Source organism: Lissotriton vulgaris, unplaced genomic scaffold, assembly GCF_964263255.1.
Source record: "Lissotriton vulgaris unplaced genomic scaffold, aLisVul1.2 SCAFFOLD_1162, whole genome shotgun sequence".
NCBI classification, from domain to species: domain Eukaryota; kingdom Metazoa; phylum Chordata; class Amphibia; order Caudata; family Salamandridae; genus Lissotriton; species Lissotriton vulgaris.
Window position 1 is genome coordinate 657,504 of NW_028253023.1, and position 27,510 is coordinate 685,013.

The following is a 27,510-nucleotide window of genomic DNA, read 5'->3' on the forward strand; positions in this document are numbered from 1 at the left end:
CCATCTGTTTGTTGAGTAATGCTAGTATCTCCCTCTTGAGGTCCTTCAACTTTGTCTTGGGCAGACATAACTGCGCTGCCTGCGAGTCTATCGTAAAACCGAGGAAGTCTATTGTCCGCGTCGGGGAAAGAACTGATTTGGAATGATTGATTACAAACTCCAAGCTCTGCAGCAACGCCGTCGTGAGCTGCAGGTGTTATAGTAGGAGATCTGGATTCTGAGCCATAAGTAAAATGTCGTCCTGATAAATGATTAACCGCACACCTCATTCCCGTAGGTGTGCCACAACCGGCTTCATCACCTTGGTGAAGCACCGGGCAGCTGATGAGAGCCCGAAAGGAAGGGCCAAATATTCGTACCACTGATCATTCCACCGGAACTGTAGGAAGCGCCCGTGAGGAGGAAAGACAGGGATGGAGAGATAAGTGTCTTCGAGGTCTAACCTGACTAGCCAATGCCCTTCCTGCAACAGGTCCGCTAATAGATGGATCCCTTCAATCTTGAAGTGATTGTAAATAAGAAACTGGTTGAAATCCCTCAGGTTCAGAATAAGCCTGTGTCCACCTCCCTTCTTCTGTACTAGAAAAATGTTGCTGCAAAAACCGTGATGTCCCGCGTTGCATGGAGCTATTACGTGTTTTTACAGCAAGTCTGCGATTTCTTTGTCTATAAAACTGCATTCTTGTAGGGAAAAATTGAGTTGTGTGGGAAAGTCGTGTTGAAACGGTTGGGAATAGAACTCTAAATGAAAACCCATGATTGACTAACACCCATGCGTCCTGAGTAAGTTTCTGCCAGTTCTGAAGAAAATGCTGTGTGCGACCCCCCCAAAGGTAGAAGAGATTGGTCCACTACACTCACCTGAAGAATGTTGGGCTTGGAAGCCTGCTCTATTGCCACCACTCTGGAAACGACGTCGATTGAACCTGCGACGAGAGGGGTAGAAAGTGCCTCCACGAGTTGAATCCCATTCTCCTCTGCCGCGACCAAAGTCACCTCTTTGGGAACCTTGGTTGAAGAAACAGCCTGAGGAGCGGCCCCTGCCTCGTCCGGCCCTGTTAAAATACCTTGCTGGAACACTCCTGTTTTGATTCCGGACTGTGCCTTGTCAAGTGACGTAAATGTCCCGACGTATTTAGACACGTCTTTCACAAATCAATCTCCAAAGAGATTGCCTTCGGTCAAGGGCCCGGGTTCAGCGTTAGCAAGCTTGTGATGTTGGTATCCATTCTCATTAGGAGCGACTTACGCCTTTCAGCCAAAAGCGCGCAATCTGCATTACCCAGGAGGCAGATTGCCCGTTGGACCCAGCCCGCAAGGATGTCGGGGTCAACTGGGGTAGAAGCGTCCTTGGCCACAAGGGCCATCTCCAGTGTTTTCGCCAAAGGACCCACTACGTCCAGTACTTTGTCTTGACATTCGCCCCAAGCGTGGTCTAAGCCACTCTTCAGGTCTATAGCAAACTTCTTTAGAAAAGTGAGAAGCTCACATCTATTTCAGGGGTCTCCGCAACTTTGTCGGGTATGTCTGGGCGAGGGCATTCCGACCGAAGTCGACTACGCACTTCTTTTGAGAAACTTTTCCTAGGATTTTCATGTAGGTAGTCTGAAACTTCAGAGGGTGGAGTCCTGTCCGAGGACCAGGGATGCATGTTGTCACTGGGATCAAAAGTGAACGGTGTATTGGGAACCTCCGAAATCGACGGAGCAGATTTTTTCGCTCTTTTCTGAGGAGGAGCTTCCTCCTCAGACGTGTCCGTGCCAGTAGAGGTGGTGTCAGTGTCTACGTGTACCCTTTGTTTGCTCTTTGCCTTGCCACCTGCATAAGAGTGTTCTCCCGCCGCACTGTTAGGCAGTGTAGACAGGGCTTGCGAATGTGGCCATTGCGGCCCTGCATCTGTGCACTGATCAGAAGCCGAAGCTTCAGGTCTCACTTTTGGCATCTCCTTGCCGAAACAATGGCGCTTCGCAAAGCTCTCTCCAGCTGCCTTTTAATAGGTCTTAGTGCAGCTGCCAATGCTTGATGAATGGTCTGAGGAACTGTATTCTCAATGGCTTTGTTAACCGACGATTGGACAGAGGCGTCCAGAGCCTCAACCAGGTGATCCTCCATGACAATGTGTGCCCGTCATAAACATCCTCCTCATCCTTATTAGGGTAGCGAACCCAATCTTCCATGGCCCAAAAAAGGTAGGGTCCAATACTATATAGATATTCACTAGGAGGAGTACGGGAGGGTCAGCCCACTTGCACACTTGAAAACAAATAGAGACACTCAGTAGAGTTTAAACCCCCTCAGCAAAGCTATAATGAAAAGGTCAGAGACCTAAAGCCAAATAGAAACAGAAAAATATAAGGAGCGTATGCTCACTCCGATCTGGCAATGATTATTGCAGCCAATTAGGCGATCCTGCAGCAGAAGTGGTTTCTCCGGTGAAGTGCGTGTTAGAAATGTATTCGAAATCGAAACTGGCGTGCGCAGCCCAAAAGGAGCCCAAAGGGAGCCTAAATGCGCGCGCTTGGGAGGCGCACGTCTGCCGAGAGCCACTCAGCGTATGCCGCGTGATGAGGGAAGCCCAAACGCCAGCGTAAGAAGCACCACAATGGGGAAAATCCGCCAAAGGAAATAGTCTCAATAATGAGAAAAAACTGAGAAATGGCAGAATTTAAGGTCAGTGACCGCTCTAATCACATGCGACTGTGTATGGAGTCGTGCACATGCGAATGGCAACGGAGCACTAAACTGGTATCGTGAGTAAAATTGCCTGCTCTAAAATGAAAGCAATTATCACATAACTTATTCGCGCATAAGCCGATAATATTCAACAATCGTTAAGGCCATAAAACAAAGCGTATATCATAAGAAGGATAAGGTGCACTTAACTCTTGCTGTGAGCAGTAAAGAAAGAGGATGATGGGACTGTGCAGCCGGGTTCTTATGAGCTGTGGATGCGTGGCTTATGAGAAAGCATCATGGGCAATGTAGTTAATGTAAACTAATAGTGTGTTTTTATTGGCTGCTGTCATTTTGCAGTAAAGAATAGAGAAGCATAATCCGAAGCCTCCGGTCCTGTAATAGAATCCATCCTCTTAAGGTTCCTGCACTTGACAGTGGTAAAAGGAACACCTTGAGTTTACCTTCCTGACCCTCAGATTGTGAACTGCCCTCAGGAGGGCTCATAAAGGTATTGCCATCTTTTATGGCTTTCCTTCACGTGCTTGGGATTAAAATATTATTTTATCTGTATATTATGCTAATATGTCCTTCTGTTTTTAAGGCATTGGAGGACATGTTAACCATATGTAAAAAGCTTGTGTAGCTTGCGGACAATAAAACTGCCTGGTGGTTAGTACTGTGAAGAGGAAGAACTGAACTTGGAGTAATCAAGATTACAAGTAAATAATCCATACATTTGTTAGGGAAATGTTATTTCAAGAAGATATCCTATTGTCGGCTAGAATTAAGTTTAAGGTTGAGAGGATGTGTATAGCCAACAAATCTTACATTACAATGCAATTTTATCTTCTGCAAACTGAATGAAGTTGGTGGATAAGAAGTAACATTGTTTTAGTTAGAGGCACCTGCTCTGTTTATTAAACTGTGTTACTTTTATTCCCATTTCTTGTCTATGTGTTTAGGAATTGATTTATCGGAATGCTTGCAGTATCCTGACTTTAGTGTCGTAGTCCTGTACAAGAAGTTAATTGTTGCATTTGGCTTCATGGTTCCTGATGTGAAGTACAATGAGGCATACATTTCATTTCTCTTTGTGCATCCGGAGTGGAGAAGGGCAGGAATTGCGACATTCATGATATACCATCTCATTCAGGTAATCAAAATAGTCTGTATTCGTTTAAATACAAATCCTTTTTACCCATTTGTTGTAGACTTGTATTTGATTCTGCAAATGGTTGTTGTGAACCATCCACACTTTGGGTTAGTGTTGGGTTAGTTTCCCTTGTGAACTAACACCAGCAATGACAGTTATGTTAGGCTGAATTAAAGAGGACAGTGGTTCACGATCATCACACTTACTTCAGTAAGCATTACTAAAGTGTAGGAAAAATGGAGTCGGACAAAACAGTATCTGGGATTCTTTTGGTAGAACTGCTGGATCTTTATGAAATGGGAATCGGTTTTAAGACTAAGGTGCCTTTTCATCACCCCACCAATCATGGCCAACTAGAAGCATACATGTTTCTAAGTGAAGGGATATTAGTCCCTGAAAAAATGTCAAGTAATTGGTATTCTGGTACATAATGGTTAACATTGAGTCATATATGGCTGTAATCTAACATCATAGATGAACTCAGTTTTAGCGATCTCTCTCAGTGGAACCAAGCCAACAAATAGAATCAACATTAACTGCCACCGGACTTAAGCCATGCAATGATAACGGTAATACACAAAGAAGGTAAGATCAGATTATGAAGCATATGTGCCAATCTTGTTGTTGAATGTATATATGAAACTACTTGCTGCTATGCGTAACCAAAGATTAGAGTAGTAATCTCCCTGGTACATATGGACCAAACAAGGTTAATGCCTATTTGTTCCTCAGAACCTGAGACGCCTTTTTATTGGGTAAAGTAAAACAAGAAATTCCCGGGGTCCTCTGGCTATACTCTCAGTTGATGCTAAAAAAAAGATTTGACTCAATAACTTGCCACATCTCTTCATGATGCTGCAGTGTTTCGGCTTTGTCCTGCATTTCCGTATTTAGGTGGCGCTCCTTTCCCAAGAACCGACTGCAGCAGTGAGGGTAAATGGGGTGCTGTCCTCATCATTCCCCTTGGGGTGGGGTACCTGGCAGGAGTACCCACTCTCTTTATTGCTATTTGCCCTGTGCATGGAGCCCCACATGTGCTGGATGAGAGCAAGTGTTCACCAGGTCAGTTTTGGGTGCAGTGAGGGGGGTGTTGTGGAGGCAACCCAGAGCCAGAACAGAATATCCGTCTATACCTACGATGTCCTCTTGTATGGGTGAATTTGACTGTGGTACTGCCACTCATCTTCATGTTATTTGACAAGTTTGGTTTGCATTCCATATACGAAGTAAATTTGGGAAAGTCTGTTTTTTTGTAAATAATTGTCCCTATGGAGCTGGAGGGTGAAATGATTAACCCTACCAAATCTATTAGTGACACATTTAAATACCTGGAGGGGCTGCTGGTGGACTTCCAGGTGGATATCAGGTGGCATCAACACCAGCTGTGTGGGACAGAGCTGCACCAAGAGTAGCATGAAATACCCAGTGTAGATCCAGATATAATGGTGGGCTAGCCCTATTGCTCCTGCGTGCTTGCTACTGGGCAGCCAACATGGACACGTGAATGATTTGTTGTATGCACCTGCTGATGATCCAGTGTTGTGGTTTGATAGAAGTGGTATGGTGACACTCACCTGGATGCATTATCTTTATGAGGAAAGTGCCAGCAGTGCCCTCCTTTCACCACCCAAACTACTCAGGTGGTCTAGGGAAAAGTGACTACATCCCTGCCTGGGATGGAAATGAAGGGTCACCATAGATACGCCCCTATGGGAGGGGGCCATGCTCAAGAAAGTAAGTAAGTTAAAAGGATATGCATGTTGAGATTGCATTGTTTTCTCCAGAGTCAGAGATGTCCTAGAGGAGGGGACCGTGAAGATTTTTGACCACATGATGGAGTATGAGTTCTCATACTCACCGATGTACAAATGCACACAACTCCGACACGCATTACAGGTGGAAACATTAGATGAGGCAGAGATCCCTGGGTGCGGTCCACTAGAGAGCTGCATCCTGTTAAGTGAATTGGGCAAAGGCACAATATTCTCCACTTATAAGACTCTTTTCAGTAATATGTCTGATAACTATAAGGTCATCCAGCAACGGTAAAAGAGAGACTTGGGCGTCCTTGAAGACATTGATTGGGGAGACGCCCCAGATGTTCCCTGGGGAAGTAGCTATCAAGGCAAGGTTACGCTTGATCCTGTTCAAGGTTTTCACAGGACATACCTTGATAGGGTAAATCCAACAAGAATGGGGAGGTGTCTGACATCTACATGCTGGAAATGTGACTCAGTGGAGGGAAGCTTCTATATTATGGGGATGCCTCAAACTCCAAGAGTATTGCCATTGATTTTGAGTGAGTTCAGTGCCATTCCAGAAAGCGAGATCCCCCTTCAGTCCCCAGTTTGTGCTCCTGGTTGCCCATGTGATATTGACCTCCTTCACAAGTGACATTTTTATTTCGTCAGCTAACTTGGTAGTTTAAAACAGCAATGAACATTGCAAAAATAGTCACAACCTTTAGAGCTGTGTTTTTTTAGTAGCTCTTTCACGTAATTGAAAAGCAAACATTGGTCAATCAGGAGAATGCACCAGCTCACTCACTCCCCCCAGAGGCCACAATAGCTCCGAATTTCTGCCACACACGTGTGAGAGAATCCCCGAATAGAGCCCTACTCTATTTTCTACATTCTCCTTATTGGGATAGAACAGTCCTCATGGTAATGAAGATTTACCCCTGCCCTAATTGCCCAGCTGTACTGCTGTCTGGATCCCTATGCTGATTTTTTGTTGTAATAGGTGAACACGGATCATGCGTGTGTACCATGACTTAAGCCTGTCTTGTGGATTGCAGTGTTGTTGGACCAAGAGGGGATGCCCAGAGGGCTACCTACCCTCATAGTGGTGGAAGATTCCTGCCTTCACCAGGAGTTGAGCGGCTCAAGCATGATGGTGGCAGCATACCAGGTAGTGATCAGGTCCTTTCTAACCTGTGTCACTGGAGTGAGGCCTACAGGCACACACACTTTTTAAAATTCGCTGCTGTGTGCTTAACTCACCCTTGGCCTTCATCATTTAAATGTGAAGTGCTGTGCGGTGCATGAGTGGCAACACTGCACTAGTTGTATGTGTTCCTGGGAAGGGTGCAATACAGGGATACAGCAGTGCTGTGCAGTGGGTGCATATACTTTGTGTATGTGTACCTGTAGGAAGTACTATACATGAAAGATGTAGTGCTTTGCAGTGCATGTGTCGTGAGTGCATTTACTGGGTGTATATGTACTTGCTAGCAGTACAGTACGTGAAGGGTGTCGTTTTGTGCAGAGCATGCATGGTATATGTGTGCGCTGGCTGTAGGTGTGCCTGCAAGTGACACAGTGCAAAAAGGATATAGTACTGAACAGTGTGTGCAGCACAAATGTGTGTGCTGAGTGTATGTGTGCTGTAGTTGTACAATACATGACTGGTAACAGTACTGGACATTGTGTGTGGTGTGTGCATACTCTAAGTGCAAGTTGCACGTTAATGGTACATTATATGAAGGACCATGGGCTACATGTTGGGAGGCACAGGCCTGCCTGGTGAAGACATAAGGAGGTGGAGGAATCCCTAAGACAGATTTGTGTATTTCTGCCCTCCTGTGAGTTGGATCAGACACACAGGAGGAGGGAGAACAAGACCTCCCTGTACACTTCAGAGAGTGCTCTTTGATTCAGTGAGAGATCACAAGGAAGAGGCCTGCACACACCTCAGGAAGGGGATGGGGCTGATAAGGGAATCAAAGTGTGGGGCTGGGAGCCCAAGATTAAACCTTTGATGCCCATATCACGGGCTCATATCCAATTGTGAACTCTAATCATGGACATGGCCTGTGTTGTGGAACTGTTGTGCTTTGGAGTGTTTCCTGTTGATACAGATGGCTTATCAAGAGGAAGAGGATAAGAATGTACCTCAAAAGAAGCAGAACCCCAACATAAAACTTCAAAGACCCAGACCCTAAATTACATTTGGTCTCTGGATATAGACTGTAAGAAAGGAAGGTGGAGTCCCCAAAATTGTCATCTGACAAGCAGCTAGATGGGCTGTGTGAGGAGGGAAAGCGCTTAGAGACATCCACCTGTGACCAGGACTGGGGGCCAAGGACTGGAAGTCTCCCTGCTGGGTGAGGGGACATTACCCACGGAAACCAAGACCACCTGCTCTTAAGCACCAGCCCCTAACTGCTTGCCAGTACCAATGTGCCATGGGAGGAAGAGGAGAGCGTTGGAGTGGGCACGTCCAGTGAGGAGCCCTGTCGAAAAGGCTCCTGGTGTGAGGAGATGGCTGATGCACTGATCGGGTCATTGCCCATGTGCAGGACTAAGTTGGCGTCCTCCGTTTACCAGGAGAGGGCTGCCTGGAAGATAGCTGTGTAAAATGATTGCTGTGTGGTAAGGACTGAAGCCTGCACGGAACCATTGTTTTGACCCCATGAGTCACAAGGTGCTGCTGTGGAAAAGACTGACTTGGAATCAGAGCTGTAGCGTGTGAGACACACTAGTGCTGTGGTTCCCAAACTGTGCGCCGCTTTATTTGGGAAAGATAGCATCTGGCCTCGTTAGGCCCCCCTGTGTAGCGATGTCAGAAGTCCAGAGTGCCAGATCATGCGCGATTAAAACAAACAAACACTTAGAGTCTAAGTGATCAAAGCCGCTGGGAACATGAAAGCCCTTACTCACACAGCCTTCAGAATCTGCGCCGATAATAGGCCATTATCGGCGCAGATTCTGCAGGCTCCCCTCCTCAGCAGCAGTGAGCCGACCCCAGACATGGTTTACAGATGGACTAGCTCTAGATGGCGCTGTGTGTCAGGCAGGAGATAAACACAGCAAGCGCCGTCAAGCAGGCACCCAGCCACACGCTCAAAGGTAGCACCGCCAAAATTTCACTCTCTGGATATGAAATGGCCCCCGCATTGGGAAGAGACCAGCCACAGCTAGCCGAGCAGCACATGTGGGAGCCCGCCTTTAGCCGGGGAGAGCAGCAGGGCTCCCAGCAGTCTATTTCATTAAAGAGAACGGACGTGACGCACTCACTCCAATTATATTCAGACGCCACTAGTTTCACACGAAGCTAGCGCTGAAGAACATTATTTCAACGCAAATCCACCAGCCCTAACGCTTCTGTGCGGCAAGTAGCCACAAACACCGCCTCGGACACTATCAGGCACAAAGCGAGACCGGATACCAAGCTCACGGAGGCACACAGTGTGACAGGCAGTGCTACAGAGAGGGCACGGATTGATTATTACCGGTCTAACCGAATTCTCCAGATTTAGGAAGGCATTTCAAACACTTATCACTGCTGATTGTACGCCACAATTGGGGTTTGTGTTTTTGGAGAAAATGTGTCAACAGGCCTCTGACAACTCAAAAAAATAGTGTTTTCTCTCACTTAGCACACCTATCAATCCACATTCATCTCCCTTACCTCTGCCCCTTTTGTGCGCCCTGCTCGTCGTATAATGTAATAATTGTATGCCAGATTGATTGTTGGAAAATCTGAAGCTTACTCCCCTCTATTCTATTGACCAATCTATGCCCTTGGGTGTCTTTGGCCTATCAGAAATCGGAGACTTATATTTATTTAACTTGGACATCCAAATTCAAATTCCAAACAGAGCTGGACTGGTCACAGGTGGAACACGGTTTTTCAATCTTTTCCAGAATATTTCTGTTGCATCAAGCAAATAACTACAAGTGTTACTAGAGTAACATACATATGAGCACCTATTTGTTATAGTGAATGCCTAATCCAGTCAAGGAGTGTCATATTTTAAAAATAACCTTTAGTATTCATGCATGAAGATGGATCAGGAATTCTTTTTAGGTCATCATGTCCTCTATTTGTAGTCATAAATATGCTGGATGAAAAGCTTTTTGCCTATTAATGACTTCTGACATCACCTTTTCTTTTTATATAGCGCGAACATTACCCGAAGGTGTCAGAGCGCTTTACATAAGAACCTGTTGCGATACATAAGGACTTAGGATTACATGTGTTACATAAAAGATACAAGCAGAAAAAAATTGCAAATGTACAAGTTATAAAGTCACACAGGGAAGAGATATGAAGAGAAATAAATTGCAAATGTACAAGTAGTAAAGTCACACAGGGAAGAGAGAAATAGAAAAAATTGCAAATGTACAGGTTGCAAAGTCACTCAAGGAAGAGATACAAATGGATAAATTCTAAGAGTCACATAGGAATGGTAGGGAGTACAAAGGTCTACTGCGGTGGTTCCCAAAGTGTGCGCCGCGGCACCCCGGTGCACCGGTAAAAAAAATGGTGGGGAGCCACTGCCAATTAGGTCAAGGGAGCTACTAGTTAAAAAAGTTTGGGAACCACTGCACTAGTGGCAATCCCTTATGCCAGAAGGGGCTGCCGTGTTAAGGACTTCCATGCTGTAAGGGCTGCAGCCTTGCATGGCAGTGGTGCGGCAATCTTGAATGTCAGAAGGGGCTGCCGGGAATCATTGTGCTCTGTGAATGGGGCAGGAGCTGGTGAACTGAGATCAGCAGTTACCTGTAGGTCACAAAGAGCAATGAGAAGCGTAACTCACCCGACCCCATGCTCTGTGTGAGGACGACCTGGGAATACCACCTCCTCAGCAGGATCCATATCGGGAACATCATAATCAACCTCCCTTTGGAAGTGTGGAAACTTATCCTGCAGATGGAGGGCGTCCACGCCTCTGATTGCTGCTGGAGCACAACTGCATTGGCTAAGAAGAAAGCCTGCGCTTGCCGAGTGCTACCACTAAGTCCCTCTGCAGCTGACTCGCCTGAGCAGGACCAGAGCTGTTGAGAGTTCCCGCAGACAGGGCACCCTCCAACACGCTGCACACTTCCTCCCTGTCTGCACGGGTAAGATGTTACAGGCCTACCCGGCCTTGGGAGGCATGCTGCTGAAAGTACTGCTGCACTAAGACACTTTTGACTGTCAAAAACAGATGGTTTGAGATCTGAAAACGGAGTAATCTTGCATAAAAAGAATTTTCTATTCAAATCTTTTAATCTCGTTTTAGACAAAAGACTGGCCAACATGTGTTTAATGACATCAAGGTTGCATTTACCATTGCTATATGAGCAACCCAATTTCTGAAATATTGCCACTTTTTGTTGTTTGTCATCAAATGAATACATCAAAACATGTTCACAAACTAAAATATGTGTTTATCAATTTCTTATGGTGTTCGGTAGTTGAGATAATGTTCTATAAAATCAGCCTCTCCTTTAGTTCACAACGGCATGATAACTGACTTAGCCTTGTCTGGATAATATCTCAGGCAGGCGTATTCACCTGTGAGGGAGGCTGAATTTCGAAATTTCTATAACGGACCTTAGTCTGATTTGCTCACATTTAGACGACTTGGACGACTCCTGTCTCCACCCCTGTGTTGATGTACCCGTATGGGACTTCTAAAGCATGGATAGGTGTCTGTGGGCCAGAACGAGATCTAGGTCAACAAATTTGGAGGTAATGCTCTTGGGTTGGGTAACAGTCCTAGTAAACAGACAGCCAAGGTTTTATTTAAATTTCAGCTTCTGGCAACATTGATGATGCGTAGCACCTTATCCTAATTAAGTGTGAGGGTCGGGCAGTCCCATAGCATATGAGGAAAGTCCTCCTCGCCTAGCTGGCATCTTGTGCAAGCGCCTGTTCCCCGGAAACTTCCTATGGATGCACTTTGGGGTTAAGTACACCATATGGAGATAACAGTATTGAATCCACTTAAAACGGATGTTGCGGGAGGTGCGAGGTGTATTACTCAGGACATTAGACCAGTTCTCGTCTGTATATTCCAGGCCCATGTCCATTGGCGGGAACTGTCACCCTTGATTTGAGAGAGCAGAGACCTGTAGAGGAGAGTGATTGCTCACACCTGGCCAGTCGTGGTGCAGACAGTTTTAAGGCAACTATGTTGAGGTGGTTCTAGTCCCTCCCCGCCCCATGCCAGATGATTAGCGACCACCACTGCACCATAGAGTAAATAGTAATGTGGGGAAAGGGCAAAATCATCCATTAGATCAGGGAAGCTCTGTAATTGCCCATTCAACAACCAGTCTCCCAGAGCTGCCATGCCCCTCGGCTCCCAGTCATGTAATCTAGTCCAGCCTCCGGAGTGCAGGAGGTGAAGTAGGGCTGTCAAGGGAAGGTTTTTAGTATTTGGAAGCTTTGTCCCAGTGCGCTGTAGTGCCTGTATCCATTTATACCAGAAGGATAAGAGTAGGAGATCTTCAGCTCCTTCGTGGTGCTGTGGTCACGGTGTGAGAAATAAGGACGAAAGGGTGGTACGCATGGGTCGAACCGCGATCACTTGGTCGCTCCACTCTGTCTCTCTAGTAGGCTACCCATTTCAACTGTGCTGCAAGGTAATAAAGCGCCATATCTGGTAACGCTAGCCCCTTTCTTGTCCGTGAGAAGGTGCAGTCTTTCAGGGCGATCTGGCTGTGCTCCGTTCCTGAAATGAGTTAGATCAAAGGATTGTCTATCTCATTGAATAGGGATTTGGGGAGGAGAATTGGGAGGGCATCTAAATAATAAAGGAGTCAGGGAAGAAATATTATCTTTGATGAAGCAACCCTTCCAGCATGTACAGGTGGAGGGACAGCCAAAAACGTACAGATTGGCATCAAGAGAAAAGAGTCACTCTTATGTCACCCTCTAGTAACTCAGTTTCGGTGTGATATACATTAATTTCAAGGTATCAGAATGTGACCAGTTCCCAACGGAGAGCTAGGCCTATTGGTGAGGGAGCAGTGTGGGCGGGACATACAATGGGAAAACGTTGGATTTCTCAGTTAACTCGAAGGCCTGAAGGTTGACCAAATTTGCCAATGAACTGATAGTCCCCACCATATCAGAGCACTCATCCCACATACACAGGAGAAGATCATCCGTTTAGAAGGTAACATAAAAAGGCTGTCCGCAATGCACACAAATGAACGACGTGAAGCTTAAGGGCAAGGAGATTCATTGCCAAGGTAAAAAGTAGTGGTGAGTTGGGGCAAAACTGACAAGTCCCCCTTCCAATTGCTCACAGTGTCAAAAGAATAGTACCAGTCTTCACACGAGTGGATTTGTGTATAGCAAACGTGGCCACCCAAGGAAACAACTGACCAACCCCATAATGGCCATGGTAGCATATAGGTAATCCCTGCATAAGATTCAAAAGCTTGCTCGATATCCACTTTGATTACTAAAGCTTTTGAATGCTGTTCCAGTGATGCATGCATTGCATGTATCATTTAACGTATATTGGCCACGGTGTTGCAGATAGGGATAATATATTCACGAAGACTTTGCTCAGTATTTCAAAGTCTACATTTAGTGTGGAAAGGGGCCTGTGGGAAGTCACTCTGTCACCGGCTGTATCCTTCTTAAGGAAGGGAACAAGCAAGAGCCTCTTTTAACGTTGCAGGCAGAAAGCCAGAGACCCTGCCCTTGTTAAATAATTTGTTCAGGATAGGGGCAAGGGCATATACATAGTTGAATAAAATTCTGTAAGTAGGCCATCGGTGCCAGGGACTTTGCCCCTGGCCCGTGCCTTGAAGGGCCCCATACCTCCTGGACTGATTCTTCCCCTCCCAGGGAGGTCACCACTGCCACAGAGTCTCTGTGTCTCAGCTGCAAGGATATAGTCGTGTGTGGGCTGGGTGAGCTTCGTTCCATAAAGTTGAGCATAATATGCTAAGAAAATCCCATGGCAAACAATTGTCTGCTCTGAGAAAATGGAGGATCTGGGAGGTTTGTTTGGCAGGGTTAGCCAGCCATGTCATTATTCTTAACTGTCTTGTCGCGCAAGTCATGTATTCCAACAATATTGGCTCAATAGACATGGATCCAGAGCCGTTCTATCAACATTAGAAGTTTTTCTCTTTCTAAGTGCAGACGGTTGGGGGTTGTTAGGACTTGGTAGCGCCAGTTCTTTTTAGAGGTTCTCTTGCAGTTTGATCTCAGTATGTAACTGGGCTCGGATCTCAACCATTTTATCAATGCAGTGCCCTCCAGATGACCAATTTGAATGCCTCCCACTCCGCCATTCCCTTATTCTCGGGAAAGTAGTTGCAAATTGCGCCCCTCAAGTCTGACTGGAAAAGAGGGTTGTCTAGGGCAGTGACATTTAGTTTCCAGGATACTATGGTGGGGCCTGGTAATACTCCAAACTCAGGTCAGCAACAGTGGTTTAACGGTCGGAGTAGGTTTTCGCAAGTTACTCAGTTTAAATCACCCGATTGTGCAGTGAAACTAAACATAAGAATGTGTCCAGGCAAACAGATAGATCATGCATGTTGGAGTAATAGGAATAGGTGGTCCCCTCTGGGTTATGAACCCCCAAAGAGTCAATAAGGCCCCATTGTGCTATCCTGCAGTGAAAGAGTTGAATGGTCTTGTGGATTGTGGTGGTGGGGGGATGGTGGTGAGATTTATCTAGGTTAATGTCAGTGATGCAATTAAAATTCCCCTCCCCCCAGCAAATGACGAGTAGGTACTGGCATAAATCATCCTCCCCCAATGTTTTTGTTGAGCTTGATTACTATTTTAGTGAGGTGAGTCTCTTGGAAGAGGGCAACCTGAGCCCTCCGACCATTTGCTCTCTAAATCGTTTGGACCGGGAATTGAGGCCACATACATTCCAGGTAATCACTCTGAAGGTGGTAGCGGCTCAAGCCATAGGAAAGAAGAGAGGACTCTAATCGGGATGAAACTTCCACCCAGCCATACATGTCAAACATGAATAGAGGACACCCCAGTGGAAATTAAAGTTAACAACTCATGTTAGTCGGAGAACAACAATAAAACTCCCCAACAAACCCCCCAAGCACCATGGCTCTCTGTTCAAACCATGTTAACTCATAACAAATACCATTGAGGGGGTTAGAGCAAATCGAACACAACAGGTTTTTGAATGGCTGAGAGAAAGCACACAGTGTAGAAATCAAGCCCTACCACCCCAGTGACTCCCAACAAACAAAACGCATTTTCAGGCTTATATGAATGCCTGTGCTATAGTTAACAGATATGCAGAAAGGCAAGTCTATAGATGTTGCTGTACCCTCCCCCCCCCCCAGGATCCCAAAGGGGAGTAAATAATGTCATCAGCAGTTCTAGGCATATTAGGAAGGACAGCACTGGAATCACAGCCTGGACTACTACCAGAGCCAGAGTCTTCTGTAGAGGAAGCTCCAATCTACCCTGCCCCTCCTCTCCTCCAATGTGGTGTTCCACCAGTTCCACCGCAGCAAGAACCGGATCCTTCCAGCCCGAGCTAGGTAAGGTGTGGGGCATGTCCCCCCTTTTCTCCTCGAATAGGGTCATTTGCCCCTCGCAGGTGCAGGAAAGGCATGCAAATGTTCTGGGTGGTTGCGAGCATCATAGGTGTTCAGCCTGTTTCAGGCCTTGCTGGAAGTGTCAAAAACATGGTCTGTCCATCAAGTTGCATCTGCAGTCTTGTAGGGACCATTAGGACATAAGGAATAGATAATTCACATAGCTTTTTATTTACAGAGAGGAAGGATGCCCTGTGTCATTGCACAGCTGCTGTTTAATCAGGAAAAATGGAAACCTTTGCATTCTCCACTTGGAACAGGCCCGCAGTGTGCTGGCCTGTCAGAGCAGTAAATACCAGTCTCGACATTGGATTAGGCGGGCCAGACATGGGCAGCGGGCTGGCACCCTGTGTACTCGTTTGGGGCATAAAATGTTGAGGCCCTCCGGGGTGAACACCTCCTGCAACAAATCCTCTTTAAAGGTGATTGTGGAGCCCCATTTAATGTTGTCAGGTAGCTCAACCAGTCTAATGTTGTTGTGACTTGCTCTGTTCTTCTGATCTACAATTCTTGCTTCAAGCATTTTTATGTTATCAGCCTGGTCAGTAAGTTTAGATGTGTGATCCTTCATAGCTGGTGCCAATTCAGCCATTGCGGTTTCAACCATGTACACCTGGTTAGACATCTTGCGGTGGTCGTCCTGCAAAAAGGATGAGGTCCACCACAAGGAGTCAATTTTGGTTTCCAGGGTTTCCCTGGTGGAGTTGATGGCAGCCAGGGCGCATTAAGTTTGTCGCCGCTGTTGGAGCTCACCCCAGCTGGTACAGAGGAGGCCTGAGAGTTGGGGGTAGGACCCCCAAATCTAGGCGGTGGTGGGTGACCCTCTTTTGCGCTGTGCGTGTGCCCCATGGTGCAGTGTAGGGAGATTAGTGCAGGCAATAACAAACGGGTGGCAGTCAATGAATGGGCTTGACGCAGTAGTCCACTAGGCGTAACCCCGTTAAAGCAGAGGGGGTCAATGGTGCATAAGAAGTTGCAGTAGAGAGTGGGTCATCAGGTAATACTCATGCAGCCTCAGGCACCAGGCTGCCAATTTGCAACTTTTAAAATTTTTGCCAGTTTGGGCATCTGCCTGACAGAGATTTACCTATTAATCCTTAATCCATGTTAACAAGGTATTCCTATCTGGTCTTGGAGACCACGGACAGGGTGATGAACTCAAGCAATTTGTTGTTAAATGTATGTTAGTTACTATTATATAGACTTGTAACACACATTCACATAAGCATATTAGTCATCAAACTCCATGCACTGCAGATGGGTAAGGAGCTGCAGCATTTAACGCACTATGCTTCAGTACTCATGGTGGTGACATATTAAAATGCCCCCCCAACTACAATAAGCCACATGTAAAAAGTCTCCTATTCCTATGTGACATCTGAGACTGGAAGGAGAAAAGGCTTTACCTTTCCCCCCCATAGTTGTTTTGGGATATAGTATAATCTATGAAAGTATTGAAATTTTGCCTAGTGGATTTTAGCTGGCTAGTTTTCGGTTTGCCATGCTCGCTTCCCTCCACTCACAGAGCCTGATTTAGACCTTGGCGAGACTGATCCCGCCCGCCAGGTCAATTTAGATATTGGCTGGTCACTGGAGGCAAGAACACCGTAGTGGCAAAATCTTTGTCCCACGTCAAAGGCATCCGAGGCAGAAGCTGCTATCAAAGTGAGGTCTGCCAAGATTTCTGCTGTCCAGATTATAATGTGCCTTTCTGCCGAGACAACTGCAGGGAAACCTCCAACCTCAAGTTAACCGAATAGAAGAAAAATCGATGAAAAGCCACCTTTTTTTTAGGGTACCACCACCTATTCCATCTTGAACATCATTGTCCAGGTCCATCCTGTGCTTCTGCCATTTGACCACAGCGCTCAGCCACCCTGTTGTTGTCGGAATTTGAGGTAGGCTTTTGTGGTGGATGTGAGTTTACATTCAGTAGTGTGTGTATATTGCTGGTGCAATGCTATATGTAAAAATATGGGTAATACACATATCTACATATGCATATTGACAGATTTGCAACATATTTGTGTATTGAGATGATAACTTGTACTTACCTGTATCCACACTACCATGTCCTCACTCTGCCAGCAAACCGTCTCCAGCGCAACAGGAATATCTAAATCGACTCAGCGGAAACCTGCCGGCTTGATGGTGACAGAGTACTGTTAGTCAGCAGATAAGATCGCTGTTGTTACGGTCTCCCATCTATTGCCACAACATCTGCATATGGCTGGTGAATCGCCATCAGCTTCACTGAGTATTTGGGAATGTCGTCGCAGCGGGAAAGCAGTCAGAGAGAATGTGGCTATACGGCTAGAGTGGTCGACCTTGATGGTGGGGAACTGGGTTCGAGTCTCGGCAGGGACGCTCAACATCCTGTGATTAGGGGGAAATCACTTAATTGCCCCTATGCCTAACAAAAAATGAATATGTCCGTCTGTAACGTAACTGGTTCTCATGTAAAGCGTTCTGATACCTTCGGGTCAAGTTCGTGCGATATAAAACTTCGGAGGGGAAAACAAATCTAAATCAGGCCCAAAGTCTTCAAGCTTCCCCAGATCTTGTTCCCATCAAGAGCACAGCTCAGCAAAGCTATCTGGAGTGTTAGTATCCAAGCCTCTTTGGGAGATACCACATTTGCTTAATCAGGCAATTTTTATAACAGCCTATAAGGAAATAAATTGAGATAATGTCAAAAGATGTATTTTGTACACCTCTAAAACTTGCCTAAACTGTAAATATTTGTTGAACTGGGATGTATGGAGTTTGAATTCCTCACTTTATTGTGCAAATGACTTTGTTTGATCCTTACCTCACACAACCCAAGGTTTCAAAATCCTAATAAAGCCACCTAGGCTGGCCAAATGTGTTAAAGATGTTCCGTGCTATAATCGTATTTTTTGCATCAATCTACCAGTGCTCCCTGTCATGTGCAGGGCATTGCAGCAGCAGTTTGTTGCAATTGTGGTTATGGTGAGAAGCTCATCAGTCAATGGGGAACCATAGAGAAAACTAAGAAGGTTGGAGTTATTGACCAGAACAGAGTTTCAGAAGAATGGCAGGGTCCTCTCTACGCTCATATAACCAGTCATTATTTATATTCAACTCAGCAGCCCAGAGTTAGACGCACATCTGCATTGCCTGGATGACCGTTGCAGACTGTTTGAATGCATTTCTCAAAGGCTACTCGCAGTAGTTTATTTATCCGCCTAAAGCTGTGGGACGCATTGTGGATGGAGTTAGAGAATTTTGCAGGAATATCATATGTGTATTTTTGCATGGCGTAGAGAAGTAGCTGGAGTGCAGTTATTTTAAACAGAGATACCTTGCCCTTGAAATTAAGCATGACATGTCCGTTTTAGAGGCCGCGCTACATTCCCTCTAAAACGGCACAATGTTGAGTTTGCAGTACAGCGCAGAGATAACATAATGTTAAAATATTTTAAGTTGTTTAATTGAATACATGCCACTCTCACCCATAGACCCACTCACTCAGCCATAGATCCACTCACTCGCCCATAGAGCCACCCACATAACCAGTTGCATACTCATTCACATATCCATACAAGCACTCACACTTCTGCTCACTCATCCATACAGACACTCACTTTCCAATACAGTCACTCACACACTAACACAACCAAGCACCCACTCAAACAGCCTCTTACACACTAAGTCATTCACTCATGAAGCCATTCAGACACCAACTCACTCAACTGACCATTACTGTCACGCACCCATAGTCACCCTCTCACACAACCCATACAAGCTCTCACATGTGTACTCACTCATCCATACAGCCACATGCATTAGGCATTCATTCTCCAGTACAGCCACTTACTCATCCAACCAATTAACGAAACACCCTGCTCAGTCACCCATGCAGCCACTTACACACAGTCACTCGCCCATACAGCCACTCACAAACCCATACAGCCACTCACTCACCCATCTTTAAACCACAGAAGTTCAACAAAAAGAAAACTTACAACTGCTCCTACTCCGGCCTAACCCCAAGAACATGAAAAGCACTGCCTCCTAAAACTAGGATAAACTCCTTGACTACCTCCTTCAAAAAAGAAGTTCAAATGCTTCTGATGAATAGATTCCTTCACTAGTAGCCCTGAAGTCACTCAGATTGAATATTTTCCTGTAGAAACCTCTGGATCTTGATTGATATATTGTATTTGTATTGATTCATGTTTATTCGTTCTTGCCTGTTAATTTGCTTGTTTTTCCCTGTATGTTTGACTTGACTTGCTATATGTACAGAGCTCTGATACCCCGATGGGTCATGTTTGCGCTACATAAAACTTCTCAAATAAATAAATATAGCCACTCATACACACTCTCACCAATAGAGACACGCACACACACACACACTTACTCACACCCCCACTCACTCATCTATAGAGCCACTTATACACCCACTCACCCATACAGCCACTGACCCATACAGCCACCCACATACCCACTCTCTCACCAATGCAGCCAAACCTACAGCCATCTAGTTACTCACACACACGTATTCACCCATACAAGTACTCGCACACCTACTTATTTACCCATACAGCCTTTGGAATGGAATGGAATGGAATGAGAATTTAAATAGCTCAAAACTGCCACCCTACTGGTATCCTGGCGCTTGGTTAGAAGTAACGTCAACACAGCAAGCTCAAATTTCATTGTCCGAAAAGCTAACAGGTATTCCTTGGAAAGAGCCACGTTTTCAGGCTCTTCCTAAACCCTGTCAATGAACTTTCCTGCCTAAGAGTCAGAGGCAGCCCATTCCAGATGTGTGAGGCCAGTATTCCGAACGCTCTGCCTCCCTTCCAGGATTTCTTAAATCTGGTGGTAGTGATCAGATTGGTATTTGACGATCGGAGCTGCCTCCTTGGGTTATACCATGTGAACATTTCTTGCACCGGGATGGGACCCTGTCCATGTGCTGCCTTATACACAATGCAGAGCCTTTCACACACCTATACAGCCACTGAGACATCCACTCACACGTGGATACACACAGTCACACACACAATGTTAGAAGTAGTATCACTCAGTAGTACACAAAGTATAGTAATTTAACTTTTATAGTGCCTTAGTATATGTTTAACACTCGTAAACGCTTAGAAAACCCTCACAATCACCAGATGATGTCATCAGTGATGTCATGAGTGATGTCACTGACCATGTCATGAGTGATGTAATATGTGTAGTTCTAAATAATGCATTGCGGGGGTGTAAGTTCTAGTTGGCTCAAGTAACTATAACTGCTGAATTTCACTGGTTTTGTACAAGTGAAATCTGCACCTACCTATAATGTCCCGGTAACCTTTGTATTTTCTGTGAATTCTAAGGTTTTTATAATTCTATTTACTAACTATAAGGTCCCTGTAATTTTTGGTTTTCTCAGTAAATGTCTACGTTTTTTTAACATTAAGTAAGATTCCCATTGCAGTGTGCAGTGGGGGTTAAACACAGGGCCTGGCATTGTGCTGTCCCCATCCAAGCTTGCTGCTCCTGTCCCCCTCCTCCTCGTCATACATTGTCCAAGTCCATGACCATGCTCCCTCATTACAGCCATGTGTGGCCTTTGTTCTGCCACTACCCTTCATGCCTGCCCTAAACAGTTAGCTTGCTGCCCCATCCACCTCCTCCCTACCCTCTATTGTCAGAGTCCATGCATCATCCTTTCCCTCCTGCCCTGCATGATCTGATGTGCTGCCACTGCCCTCTATTTAGCGTAATTGTTCCCGCACACACCTCCTGCCTTCCGTTGCCCAATTCTCTGCCCCATAATCGCACTCCTGATTAGCTTCTGTGCTCAGCTTGCTGCCCCTACTCTCCTTCCCCCTGCCCTCCAAAGTCTGTGTGCATGCCCCTGCTCCCTCCATTTTGCATGCCATATTCCATGTACCCGCCACCCGCGTATCTACTCTGTCTGTTCGGTTGAGCTGCCACTGCCCCTCCCACCTGCCGAGCATGGTGAGATGGATGCCGCCTGTCCCTGCCACCTCCACCCTGGCTGTCCAGGTTCCATGCCCATATCCCGTCCCTCCTGTCCTCCATGGTCCATTTTTCTGCCACTACCTTCTGCCCTCCATGCCTTGCATGGTCTGTTGTGAAGCTCCTTCCCCTGCCCTCTTTTGTCTGTGTCCAGTCCCTTCCCCTCCCTTCTATCCTCAATGGTCCTATGTGCATGCCTCTGCCCTCTCCCTATTGCCCAAATAGCTGTTGTGCTGCCACAGCCCCTCCCACCTGCCCTGTTTGTAAGGCTTGCTACCTCTGACCCCCTCCCACCTTCTCTCTGCTATCTGTGTATATGCCATTATATTCTCACGGTTGCACTCCATTGTGTGTTGCGGTTCCAGTGCCCATTTCGCTTGGCCTCCATGGTCAGCTTGCTGCTCCTGCTGTGCCCCCTTCCCTCCCCTCCGTTTTTCATGTGCAGACCCCTAGCACCTTCTTCCTGCCTTGTCTGGTCCGTTGTTGTGCCCTGCCCCCTTCTTCTGCCTTTCATGGTCCGATATGCTGCAACTATCCCTCCTTCCTTTCTGGTATGGTCAGCTTGCCACTTCCCCTCTGCTCCCTGCTGTCCATATTGTCCATGTGCATGGCCCTGTTCCCTCCCTATTGCTTTTTCGTGGTCTGTTGTTCTGCACTGCCGTCCCGCTTGCCCTGTGTGGTTTATTGTGCTGCTGCAACCCCTGATGTTTGGTGCCCCTGCCAATGTCCCTCCTGCCCTCTGTTAACAGAGTCCATGTCCCTACCCCATTCCTCCTGCCCACCCTGTTCCAATGTACCATACTTGCTAACGTTTTTAAGTAAGTAGTTGGGAGATTTGGGGGGGAAAACTGGGAAATGGATTTTCCCCATTGCCGTTCATTAAAAAAGAGGAGAATTTCAGCAGGAGACCAATAAAATAAATCCCTTTTGAGCTTAAAAACATCAGGAGTCTGCTGCCTGAGTCAGGTCTTTTATATAGCTACAGCCACTCTTGTCTTTACTGCATGGTTGGTTTGTTGCCCCTGCCCCCCTTTCCCCTTTACTACATGATCCCTTGGTTGTGCTGCCCCTCCCACCTGCTCAGCATGGTCAACTTGTTGCCTCTGCACCCTTCTCCATGAGAGGGTCTTATTCACATAGAAATTATGGTTGGCGCTATAAACAACTAAAATAAGGACATATTTTTTGAGTTTTCAAATAGCATCAAAACACGTTTAATTAATTTGCTATCTTAGTTTTTTAGCCAGTTGTTCACTTGATTTATGTTACACTGAAGGGAGATGATGTGGCATTACGGTCTGAACTGCAGACTTGTAACTGCTGAGCCACATTCGAGTTTCAGCCTCAGCTTGACATGCTGTGATTCTGAGCAAATTACTTAATCTCCCCTTGCCTAAAAATAAAATGTATGTGTCCTTGTGTAAGGTAACTGATGCTCAAGTAAAACACCCCAGTGCCTTTGGGTCAAGTCTGCGCTATATGAAACTGCAAATAAATTAAGGGCCTTATTTCGAGTACGGCGGTCCAATGCCCAACATCCTAGCAGTGCAACCGCTGCATTATGATGGTGGCAGTGGGACTGCCACAAGACTGCTGCCAGGACACACGATTCCACGACAGTGGTGGTGTGGAAAGGGGCAGAAAATGAGGGTGGTGCAGATAACAGCCCTGCGAACAGATTACGACCTACATTTCCACCGCCCATTTCATAGCGGTGACCCCGTCATGAACAGTGTGGTGGAAATGTTAGTAAGGGGACCTGGGCTAACAGGGCCCCTTGGCAAATCTGCCTGTGGGGGTGCATGCGAGAGAGGCACATGTTGTTCTCGTGCATGCACTGTGTGACATGCCATGAAGTGGTGGATGCCACACAGTGCACAAGCGTACTCTAGGTGCTATTACGGCGGCTGCATGCTGTTTAGGCTCTCCTATGAGCCTAACAAACCCGCCCCCATGACCACACTGCCCACCTGCCCTAAATTCAACTCGTAATCTGGCAGGCGGGTTTACCAAGTTCTTAGCGGTCTTCCTTGGACCGCCGCGGCAGCAGTCCTACCAGAAGGCCGCTAAACTCGTAATACGCCCCTAAGTGTTTTGCACTCTTCTGTTGTTGAGCTATACTTGCTACATTTGTGTGATATTTGTGCTATATTTTGGCTATTTTTTCTCTGGTGGCCAACTTAGAAGACTCCTTTATTATGAAGCTCCCTAATTTCCTCATTTACTCCAGTGCCCACAGTAGAAAATACTTTCAGTTTTCCAGTTCGATTCTGTCAAGCTGTTGTTCAGATGTGCCACACTTTTGCCAGAAATTAAAAATGTTAGCTAGGGTTGGATCTATCTACGTGTATGACGCAACTTCACTGTAAATTTGGGATATACTGTGAATTAGTTACAATAGAAGCTATAATACATCACATCACTACTCATCTACTCAGTACGATGGGACATTCAAGTGGCACTACCCATTTGTGACGCACTTACTAAAGTAATAGATCAAACATTTTGGAGGGCTGATTGACCCTAACCCAGATCTTTTTTAATACATACGTTTTTATAGGTTCAAGTTACCATGGCTTCCTGATGAAGGCTGTTTAGCCCAAACACGTGGAGTTCAACAAGCCATGATGAAGATGAAAATTTAGTTTCCAACATCTTTGATTATTGACTAAACAACTCTGACCTTACTAATGCTATTATGCTGTTATACAGATAAGAATATCTGTTATCTCTTGTGAAAACGTTGTGTTCACAAGCAAATGAATATATAGATGGAGGTATCCTTCAAATAAGTTATTAATGAGAACATTACATTGATGTGGGACTTCATCACCATGTACACAGCATAGTTAATTCTATGGACAGGTTAACAAGACTGAAGGTTGAATGAATAAGTATCACTGAGTGATAGGGTTGTTATGTCATATTCAATATGCAAGTCTCTTTTCAATGAATTGTTTGATATAACTATTGGAATGTAAATTTAAGATGATTATTCCTCTGTTTGATATAAATAAAAAGATTCTATTGCTATAACGATCTGGGGTTCTTTATTTATACATTAATGTCCCCTTTCTATGTCGTTACCTAAGTATTTTTTCATACAATTGTTGCTCCAGTTGGAGGAACATGGTTTACTGAGAATGTCAGACTTCAGTTTCATATGGCTGAGAAAGATTGTTTGAATTTACAGAAATTATCTCATTTTAGCTTCTTGAGCACCCTCCATAACCTCTATGAGGAAATCATGACAAAAGAAACTGTTTTCTGTCAAACATGATTCGTGAAATCCCAGTAGAAGACTTTTCACAGGGTAAAATCACCTTAGAACACACCACTATTCCTAAAATGAGTACAGTGCCATCAACAAATGATTTATATTGTAACTAAAATCTGTTATCACCCTTTATACGTTCTCCTTTTTGTGACGCTCAAAACCTGCCATTGACTACAATGCATTTCAGTTGGATGATATCATGTATATTGGTTCTAAAATGGCTGTCAACACTTCCTGGTTGAAGTCTGGGCAGCTAATCAGATCCCACCATGCTCCACCCTGATATACAAATTTGATATTCTTTTAATATCTTTAAAACCACTGAGCGGATTTACACCAAACAAAACATTTGATCTTGGAACAAAATCTACCTTTCTGCCAAATTTGGTCTAATTCCGTCCAGGGGTTCGGGCTGTAGACGATTCTAAAGATTCTATGGTAATTAACATTGGAAACACATTTTTTTGGCCACCAATTGACGGATCACAGGGAAACATTCCATGCACAACAAAATCAACTTGATGCTCTATTTGGAAAGTTCCGTGAAGATTTGCCAAATAGCACCAAAGTTATGGGCAAGTCAGAAAATGCTTTTCCTATGGAAACATGGTCTTAACCATAGCTACCTACTAGCAACCACTGGATGGATGATGTATTTATGTGCATGTGTGTGTGTGTGTGTGTGTGTGTATGTATATATATATATATATATATATATATATATATATATATATATATATATATATATATATACACACACACACACATAATATCACATCACAGCCCCCCCCCCCCCCCAGGTGTTATAGAGCCGTCTGACCTGGACAGGGACGACACAACAGATCTTAGTTGAAAACCCTACTTTTATGTGTATGGGTGATGGGGATAGGTGAGTTTTGTTTTCACTGGTGCAGTGAATTATATTTTTGGACATTTGTGATATTGAAAACACTTACTTAGATATTTGAGACAATAGCGGGAAGCAAGTTGTAGAATGGCCTATTATATTACTTGAGTCTTCAAGGCTATTTCTATATATTTTTTAATACAGCTACTCTTCCTTGTCATCCTTAACGTTTTCCGGAGAGCCAGTTGTTCCATCACAGGTACGCTTGTGCTCTTTTCTATATGTAACCTAGATTTGCCTTCATCACTACTCCTCAGTAATTTATCTGATGCCCAAGGGAATAAACTGTCGGATTCTGCATAATTTGAGTTTCTTTTGCAAGAAAAACACCAAAGTGCTATAGTGATAGGATGGCTGCTCTTAATTCAAGCAAGTATTTTCTCGTTCTCCCTCTTTGACATGCTGGCTTGTAAGTTTTGATTTTGAAAGTCGAAGTTTATGTGTGCAAAAAAGTGCCAATCCTCGTGTAGTATACCACTCTACATACTTTCGAAAACTGCAAATGTTCTCATTAGCGTAATTTCTTCGTTATTTTTTGATGTTCCTCACACTCTTTTCTATTGGTGTTGCTTATACCTGTATTAGTTACAAAAATTGAATTGGTTATCAGTTTAAAGTTGAGAGATGACTACAAGCCTCCTTATTTTCTATACCTGCAGATTAATCTGAGTTTATACATCTACGCATATCCCCTTGGATTATCTAGTCAAATTTATATTTAATTTCTTTCCTTTGGCAGACCTGCATGGGCAAAGATGTTATTATTCACGTATCTGCAAGTAACCCTGCTATGCTGCTGTACCAGAAGTTTGGATTTAAGACTGAGGAATATGTATTGGACTTCTATGACAAGTACTACCCCTTGGACAGCAAGGAATGCAAACATGCATTTTTACTACGGCTCCGAAGATGATCTGCAGATGAAATTCAGAAATGGAGAGCATGGCCTGGCATGGACCTGTAAAGTTCAAGGACACTCTCAGACAAACAGTTGTGCAACTATAGAATCATACTGTCCATTTTGCTGCCAAAGTCGGCGAATAGCCTTCTACAACAATTGTGAAACTTTTCTGGTCGGGTTTCTCAAGGCATTACCAGAAAACTGTTTTGGACAGGATTAAAGAAAGATCTAAATTGAGCAAGTCGCTCAATAGCTCTGGTGCCCTGGAACAAAAACAGTGAGGTATACTTCAGAGTATTAGAGAGACATATCTTATCTGAATACAGTTAGTACTAGCCATTGCACTGTGATACGTTTAAATGGCATGACTTGAAAAGAAAGTCGGAGCCCCGCTAGTGCGGAGTGCAACGTTCGGTAACACACAGTGAAGAACATGATGGGTCAAAGCGGTCTGTATAAAGTTATGGCACAGGTAGCACACATGCAGCATGACTGGCAAACTGTACCTGATGTCAACTGTTTGAAAGCAAATAAAAATGGATATGGATATCGCTGAATAAGAGAATATACTTCATTTATATTTTGGGGTCTTTTTGATTAGGGAGTATAAACTTATAATTCTGCCTTCAAAGTGTTATAAAGATGCAAAATTCTACAACTGGAGGGTTGTATATTGTGGGATATAGGCACATTTTGCATGTTGTTAAAAATTGTTGCAAAAAAAAAAGCAAATATTTTTTTACATGGCACTTTCCTGCAAAATTTGTTAGTGGGATTATTCTCCTAAAAACAAACAAGGTTTTTGTACGGGTTCACCTGTCATTCCTCCTTTCCTTAGGATTTATGACCCACTGTATGTATTGGTGACGTTCAGCTTTGTACGCCTAGATTAATGTTGAATCACAAGCACAACACAGGATATAGGCAGCTGTGCATGCCGAAATGCAAAAAAAAGGATCTTAAGACTTTAGTGTTGCTCATACCCTTGTGGCGACAAGGGGGGCAACTGACCAAGGGGTGGTCTGTCCCCCGGGCAGATTGGCAGAGTGGCGCAGTCCAATGACTCCAATTTTGTGTTGGGCTGGTTAACAGCCCAATTGTAGCCCAACACTTATTTAGAGGCCCCTCTTGGGCTACCAGCCACCATTTTAGGTACAGGTGACCTGGTGACTGGTAGCCTAACCTTGTGGTGTTGCTTTAAGTAGCCTTTTGTGGTGTCTTGTAGGTGCAGGGTTGTGTCAAATATCCCTACCATGTCCAGCGAGTTGTTGGTGG

The 27,510-nt window shown here is 45.0% G+C and overlaps 1 protein-coding gene across 3 annotated transcripts in view; it reads left to right on the plus strand.

Annotated features, from left to right (window-relative positions):
• Positions 1-26,792, plus strand: part of KAT14 (lysine acetyltransferase 14) — a 614,848-nt gene extending 588,056 nt beyond the window's left edge. For all 3 annotated transcript variants that reach the window (XM_086951254.1, XM_086951255.1, XM_086951256.1), the window contains 2 exons: positions 3,639-3,829; positions 26,074-26,792. In XM_086951254.1, the coding sequence (XP_086807380.1) occupies positions 3,639-3,829; positions 26,074-26,247 (365 nt within the window). In that variant the 3' untranslated portion in view covers positions 26,248-26,792. The remainder of the gene's footprint in view (positions 1-3,638; positions 3,830-26,073) is intronic.
• Positions 26,793-27,510: the final 718 nt, after the last annotated feature.